Genomic DNA, 7,757 nt, shown 5'->3' with positions numbered 1-7,757 from the left:
TAAATTCACCAGAAAACAAAGTGCTTTTGATCAAATACTGTGAAAGAGTCGCCCCTCAACACCAGCACGTGTGACAGCCGTAGGCACTTTTGAGAAGATGGATGTGGTGACATGTTGGTCACCTCCCCCACTGTCACAATAGCTCACTAGATCAGGAAGCACTCCTCCTCGCCACTCACTCACCGTCCTTCCGTGTGGCAGGATGAAGCCCCTTTTAAATCTCATTTTTTTATGTATGAAACTTGCTGGCCAGGTTTTCCTGCTTGGCTTTAAGTGTGTTTATTTTGGGGTTCTACAGTCAGTATTTAACTTCCTGTCAGTGGAGGAGAGCTGGACCACTAAGTTCATTTTCTATTAAATTAAAGGGTCAACAGCATGAAAGAAGCCCCCCTTTCCTACTTCATCGCACTTGCATCTTGGGTTCAGATCCAAATGCACTCTCATGTCCAGCTCCACTTGGACTTGATCTTCTCCTAAAGACATTCAGCTTTCCATCGATGCTAAATCTCGTTTCCAAAAGACAAACGTAACCAGATAAGATGCTACCTAAAGTTGTACTGCTGGCACTTTGTGAAGATGGGAAATAAAACGAAGAGCTCAGCTGTGCACAAAGCTCTGAATAGCACCTGTAGCATTTCTGGTCAATTTAAAGCTCCGACTTGAATCAAGCGCACTCCCCATCTCAGCCTTCCACCGCTAATTGCATGTTTTCAGGAAGTGGTTTACTGCTACACATTTAACCGTAAGAACGGATGTATTGGGTCCTCAGCACACACAAAGACTCTCCTCTGGCAGCCGAGACACAACTCCACGCTTAGCAGGATGAGTTTGAGAAAACTGGGTAAGTCAGCTACAGCGGCATTTCTGCATTTAATGAGTTGTTGGGACCTTTCGGACTTTTAAAGATGCGATCTGTGCTCCAGCAGCATGTGGCCTCCAAAAAGAGCTCAGTTAAATCTGCATTACAAAATTCAAAGGACACAAGTCTGGCTTTGTGCTGTTTGTGTTAGTGAGGAGAGGTTTAGTGAGTCAAAAGCAAAGCTGGGCCGGGGCCTCAGATGAATAAGGAATGAGAAATGCCTGGCAGTGCCCACCTCTGTCCATCAGGCCTTCCTTTTATTCAGTGTGGGAGGTCACATTCAAGTGATGGTGTGGCTTTACAAAGGTGTCCAGAATGCAGAATTATCTTTTGGGAATGCGCTTTAGATCAACCCCAACAAATCAGAAGGTCATTTTACACTTTTTTGTGTTGGACATTGGGCAAGTAAACTGTGCAGCTGTCCATTATTGAACCCAATTAATCGATTTCAGGGTTGCAGGCAGAATTAGTAACCGCTTACTCAAAAAAGGCAGAACAATCTGCGTGCTTAATTCACAAAGGCGTAGACATGACAGCTCAGACGCTCGCTCTTTATCTCATGATACACGCTGGTCTGATGATTAGTGGAATGTTTTGTTGCTTTCTTATTTTATTTTTTATGTAGTTTTACGGCACCAGACTTCAGCAAACAATTTCCATGCTTTCAGAAGGATATAAGTGGGCTTTCTACAGCTCTGCTGGGCACTTTCTTATCATCATCAACTTTATAAAGGCTTCTTGAAATCTTTTTATGACTTGCTTCTTCAGTTAGGTGTTACCTAAATAGGGTCCAAACAACTTTATCAAGTGCATTAGCGCTAGTTGAAATACTGGGTGGGATTCTGAGCAGTTACCTTTGTCGAATGACGTGAGGGGGTATGAAAGACTTTGTGAGGCACCGTGCCTTGTTGTCATAGTAGGACTGTCAGAAAATATAAAGCAGAGCCCTGCCATGGAATGTAACAGGCAAATGTCAGGTCTTGTTACTGTATGTCATGTTATATTATCTTATTTCATGTTATGTTATATTCTTGCATGTGTTATGATACTGTATGTTATGATAGATAGATAGACAGATAGATAGAACTTAAATTTGACTTTGTACAGAGCACTTTAAATAAATAAATACATAAATATACAAACACATTATGGTCTGAACATTTTACTGTATAATTTACAGCATAGCATTTAAGACTGTTGCATTAAAAGACATGGAGACATTCGTTTCTGGACAGTTCAATTTTCCCATGCATCCTCACATTGCATTAGGTGGTTCTGAGATTGTTATGTTGAGTTACAATTGTTTTATAAAGATAGTCAAATATAATTAAAGCAAAAACAAAAAAAAGCACAAATGTCTGACTTTTTTAACTGTCGCCAGTCAAGAATGTGTTTGCTATTGTCGAAGTTGATTGTAACTTTGGACGTGTTAGCATTGCTGGTTTAACTGTTTTCTTTATTGTATTACTTTTGCTGCAATATTATATCACCATATTGTGTGTCATTTTTTTGATGGGGGCAGCTGTTTTGTGAGTTGGTTGCGTGGGCGCTGCCATACTGCTTGTAGCAGCAAGCCTCGTTTCTGGGTATGTGGTTAGTGAACTGTGAAGTCGTCACACTTCTCATCTAAAAGATGACAGTGCACTCAGTAATATGTCTGAAATTTTGATCAAGGGGAGTGTTGATTAACAAGCTGAGATCAGATACTACATGGGAGGCTAAAGAATGTTCCGCGATATCCAAAAACAATACAAAATTAGTCCAAACCAACCTTTGGATTTCTTTGCGTTGTTTAAATTGCTTTAATATGTTATTGCATTTCTGTTCAAAATTTCTGGTGACATGTCACATATTGCATTATTGTCATGTCAAGTGATTAGCAACAGGCTATGCTGTCGTCAATAAAATGAGGGTGCCCATAAAAAACAATGCATAAAGTGTCAGGGACGATGATATCACAAAAACAGAGATAAAGAACAGCAGTAATCAGTCAAAAGGGTAAACAATGAGATCCTGACAGTCCTGGCTTCCATATCTGGAGCCTCATTTATAAAACTTTGCGTGGATTTGAGCATGAAAATATGTGCGTGATGAAATAATAGGAAAATGCGTACACCAAAAAAAATCAGATTAATAAAACCTGGCGTATGCACGTTTCTATGTGATTTATAAATCACAATCACATAGTAAATATGGGCGACACGGTGATGCTGTAGTAGCGCTGCTGCCTCGCAGTAAGGAGACCGAGGTCCGTGTCCCAGGTTTGTCCCTGCCTTCAGTTTGCATGTTCTCCCCGTGTTGCCGTGGGTTTCCTCCCACTGTGCAGCTTAAGTGAACTGGCAATCCTAAATTGGCCCTAGTGTGCAGATGGGGTGTATATGTTTGTGTGTGTTCACCCTGCGAAGGACTGGCACCCTGTCCAGAGTTTGTTCCTGCCTTGTGCCCTATGCTACCTGGGATAGGCTTCCGCAGACTCCCATGGCCCTTGACATGAATAAGCTGGTTAGAAATGGACTGAATCACCTTGTAAATATGCATGCTTCGAACGCCACCCTGAAATGGATCATACTAATCAAACCTCATACATATGTACAGAGACACAGGGCTGCAAAACATTCTCTAGCATTTGAATGTAACGTTCTGAAGTGATGGTGTCCATTGCTCGTCCCTCCTCAAAAAAGTAAGGGGCTACAATGACAAATTCTGCAACGGCACACCAAACTGTAACACGCTCACTGTGCAGGGGTCTCTGATGAAGCTCGCAAGGGTTGGTTTCAGCACAATAGCGAAAGTTTTGCTTATTTCTGCAAGCATTCGAATGGAAATGTGACTCATCACTGCACATGACAATGGCATCTCGATGAACGCTTTGCAGAATGTTCATACACAACTCCCTACGGCTCTACCAGTCTCTCTCAGTGAGTTCCTGCACTACCATTATTTTGAATGGATGAAAATTAAGGTTCTCGTGCAAAATCCTCCTCAAAGACGTGTTGGAAATGCCGAAGGCCTAAGGCAGAAGCATGTTTGTGCTCTGAACGTCTAGGAGACTGCAAAATTGATGCCTTTACAACTTGGATGTTTTCAGGCGTTCATACAGTCCAAGGATGGCCTGGAGATGTTCTGTTCAATGTTGTACCCATCTGTCTAAATGTAGCCACCCACTGAAGAACTCTTTTCCAATTTGGGACGTCACCGTTTGGAGGAATGCTGAAGTGTGTTTGGAAGGCACGTTGAATAGTGATTATAGATTTGTTGTTTTTGAAGAACACTTTGACAGCAAAAGCACGGTGTGCACCGGACCAAGGCATGTTGGTGACTGAAAACTACAAGGGATCGCCTGTCCAAGGACCCGCTCAACTGTCTCTACCTCGCGCAATGACCTTGAGAAATGTTGTACTTCATTTTGGCTCACCCTGTACTTTGCCATTTATATTACATTGTAACTTAAAGCATTATTTGCCTCTTATTTGTTTTTGATGATATGACTGCCTAATGAGAATAAAGTCTTGAATCTTACCTCTGGCTATTCCATTCATGATTCCAGTCTCTGGTATCATCCTGAGCAGTCACCCACATTGTTGCCAACAAGGAGGTAAATTGAAGACACCTGCCCCAGGCCCAGGGTTGTTGGGAGGTCCAGGACAGTCTGTGCATAATGGCTTTGTTTTTGTAGCAGCATCGTCACTAACAATAAATATCTGGTGATTTGACAATGGAACTTGAGGGTTAAATGAAGCACCTGAAGAGGAGATACTGTGCCACTCTGAAAGATGAACAGACCCCTCTTGAATTTCTTAATACCAAAAACAAAATGCAGCTTCAGAGGTTTTACCCAGACAGTTAATGAATTTAAATTGATTTAATATTAATTACACTCAATGATGTACCAACAAAGACTGAACAATCTTGTAATCATGTCCATCGAATGAGAGCTTGTAGTGTGCAAAAAGTGATGTTATTAACGACTTGGCATAACCAGAAGCTGCCAAGGTGGATTCTGCAGAAATTTAGAGCAGTAAGACAAGACCTGTTCTATACAGGATTTATTTTACAAGATTTTAAAGGATATATTATTGTATTTGTCTTTCAATGTTACAAAATAAGTGTTGATGGTCTTTTGCATTAGGCTAGACATGTAAAAGAAATTAGCATTATCAATATTTTGCTTTTGGCTTGAAATGCCACAAAGTACATGGTGATAATGCTCTGTTAGTCAAAGTTTTGTTAAATGGAAATGAGGCTGAGTTCTGTCCTGGGCCCTGACATGAATAATGGCGCCCCTGCTCACCCGTGTTATACTCCTTTTGCAGCTGGCATGTTGTAGGGGTGTGGTGGGCCACAGGAGCCTGACTGTGTCTATTGGTAAAGTAATCTTTTTAACTGGTGGGCTAAGATTAAGATACAATCAGCCTCAGGTGACAATGGAATTCTAACCATCACCAAGGAATGGACGGCGTGTTAAAGGGTATGAAACACGCTGCGGGGCAGAATCTTTGTGTGTGTAGACCATTTTGTTTTGATGTAGAAATAGAGCTTGTACAGTAAACTTCAGCTTGTGTGTAATAACGTGGAATGCCCAGAAGGGGCAGAGTGGACATTTGGTTTCAGTTGTCAGAACTGTCACTTTGCTTGTTACAAACAACTGTGGATCCCCAGAGGTTTCTTTTTGTATAGGACTGTTATTAGCTGCATTGTTTGTTTTCTTTTCCTTTGCTGCCACTTGTCCTGTCTTTTAATATCTGGAACTTGAGTTAAAATCGTATAAACAAAGCCATGGTAATTCTGTGTTAGTGTCTGTTTACTTTTGATGTGCTTATATGTGTGTAAATCATTTACGATTGCATGATTAGATACTGTGCTGTTTTAGTGGATGGCCTGGGGTGAGGAGGACTGAAGACAGGAAAGGGAGGTAAGGGGTGTTGTGAACAAGGTGAAAATCTTTAAGGAAAGGAATGACAGCAAAGCCACTGGACAAAATGAAAGAATAAACTAAGATGGTCAAAATCAAGAAATCAATATGGAAAACTGATCATCGAATTTCAAAAATTGGTAAGCAAAAATTTGTGATTAGAGAAAGAAGCAAAATTGCTGACTACCTAAAACATTTTCTCTACATAACTAACCCAAAAGAAAAGTTGTTTTAAAGAATTTGAATACAAAATTAATTATACTGCATCACTATTTTAAATAATATTTACATAATGACATCACATACAATGGCATCATCAAAACACGTGACCAGCAATGAGCACCATTGCCACAAGTAACATGGTGGCATGAAGCCTAAAATTGTTATGAATCTGGTTTCAGTTTTTGAACTTTTTCGGTGTTTTCTGCATTTCTTCTACAGTAATTTTGGGCCCTGTTTGTGGTTTTACACTTTGGAGGACACTAATCTACCATTGGTTTGTACGTTCAGAATGTTTTTTACTGCGGTGGGCTGGCACCCTGCCCAGGATTGGTTCCTGCCTTGTGCCCTGTGTTGGTTGGTATTGGCTCCAGCAGACCCCCGTGACCCTGTGTTCGGATTCAGCGGGTTGGACAATGGATGGATGAAATGTTTTTTACAAAGTTAAAAGTCCGTAATGTCTTTCCGCATCCACATTGTTATATATGGGTGTCTGAGGCTCATGCTTATTAAGCGACAGTGCCCCCTCTCGCCCCAGGGTGGAATTGGGTGATCCTCGGGTGTGCATTTGTGACAGTCGCTATTTGGCGACTCCTTCTGTTTATTGTTATCAGGATGTTGCTTTGCACGGATGCTCGGTGGTGCCTGACATGTCTGTTATGTACTGTAATGGCACAAATGGTCATTTTCTGTATTTCCTCCTTATCCGTGTATTACAGATATAAATAAAACCTCTCGCTAGCGTGTCTTACTTTCATCTTATTGTTTAAGAAACTTTTCGCTATGATTTCTTGTCTACAATTCTAGTTACTGTTAGGGTTTTGTTAAAAGTTAAGACTTTTTGATTCTGACTTTTTCTCATTCTGACTTCATTTTATCTTCTGGTTCTTTCCATCTAATATTTTACCTCCTTTTACAGAAGCATAATAGAAATATTTCTGAAGTGATGTTATGAATTAAATGATAAAAATAATAACAGTAACAAAAATTAATTAGTTATGATCAAAACCAAATAAAAACTATTCCTTTTGGTATTTAAGTATCTTATATATAAACATCTACGTGTGGAAGTGTGTGTCTGTCCACCTCCGAGGAAACAGAAAACTCGCTTAGCCGCTAATAACACAAGCGAGCTGAGCTCATCGGTAAAATGAAACCTCAGAAGAAAGATAAAGTCGCTTAGCCACTAACATCGGCAAAACGGTATCCCTTTTGCTTTTCCTCCCGCCGCTAATGCACAAGCGAGGCGAGCAAATCGGCAAAACGAATCCTCCTAGGAGACAGAGAGATGCCCAGAGTTGTTCCTTTCAGTTCCTTGACATCTCTACATTTCAGTTTTTTTCTGACAATTTCAATAGTTTCTAGGACCCTGGGCTTTTTACAGCACGGGTTTACACAGCTATAATTAATAAAAAGGTGTGGGCACTGAGTGTAATATTTAGCCATTTTGTCTGTCTTAGAGTTTTTATATGTGAGGATTTTGTTTTGAATTTGTTTTAATTGTGTTGTTTCTTGCTACTTTTTTTTTATTTACTTGACACCATTTTTTTCATGTGTTGTCACATTCGTGTATTCATAGTCACAGGAACCATGATCAGAAACATCACTGATACTTCACCTAGAAGTATGTATGGCAGCGCATGGAAGGTTCAGTATCCCCGGGTGGATGTCCTAACAATTTAAACACTTAGCGGTAGTTAGTTAGCTTCTAGGCCCTACTGCCTTTCATGTTTATCTTTGCCCTTTAGTTCGGATTGCCCTGTTCTG

General features: G+C 40.5%; 1 protein-coding gene across 2 annotated transcripts in view; it reads left to right on the top strand.

Annotated features, from left to right (window-relative positions):
- The first annotated feature begins 730 nt into the window (after window positions 1-730).
- Window positions 731-7,757, top strand: part of sh2d3ca (SH2 domain containing 3Ca) — a 255,417-nt gene continuing 248,390 nt past the window's right edge. The window contains exon 1 of one of the 2 annotated variants that reach the window (XM_028809204.2): window positions 731-841. In XM_028809204.2, the coding sequence (XP_028665037.1) occupies window positions 823-841 (19 nt within the window). In that variant the 5' untranslated portion in view covers window positions 731-822. The remainder of the gene's footprint in view (window positions 842-7,757) is intronic. The other variant, XM_028809205.2, reaches the window with a different exon arrangement.

This window comes from Erpetoichthys calabaricus, chromosome 9 (genome assembly GCF_900747795.2).
Source record: "Erpetoichthys calabaricus chromosome 9, fErpCal1.3, whole genome shotgun sequence".
Taxonomy (NCBI): domain Eukaryota; kingdom Metazoa; phylum Chordata; class Cladistia; order Polypteriformes; family Polypteridae; genus Erpetoichthys; species Erpetoichthys calabaricus.
Note: the sequence above shows the minus strand (reverse complement) of the source record. Positions and strands in the feature narration are given on the sequence as shown.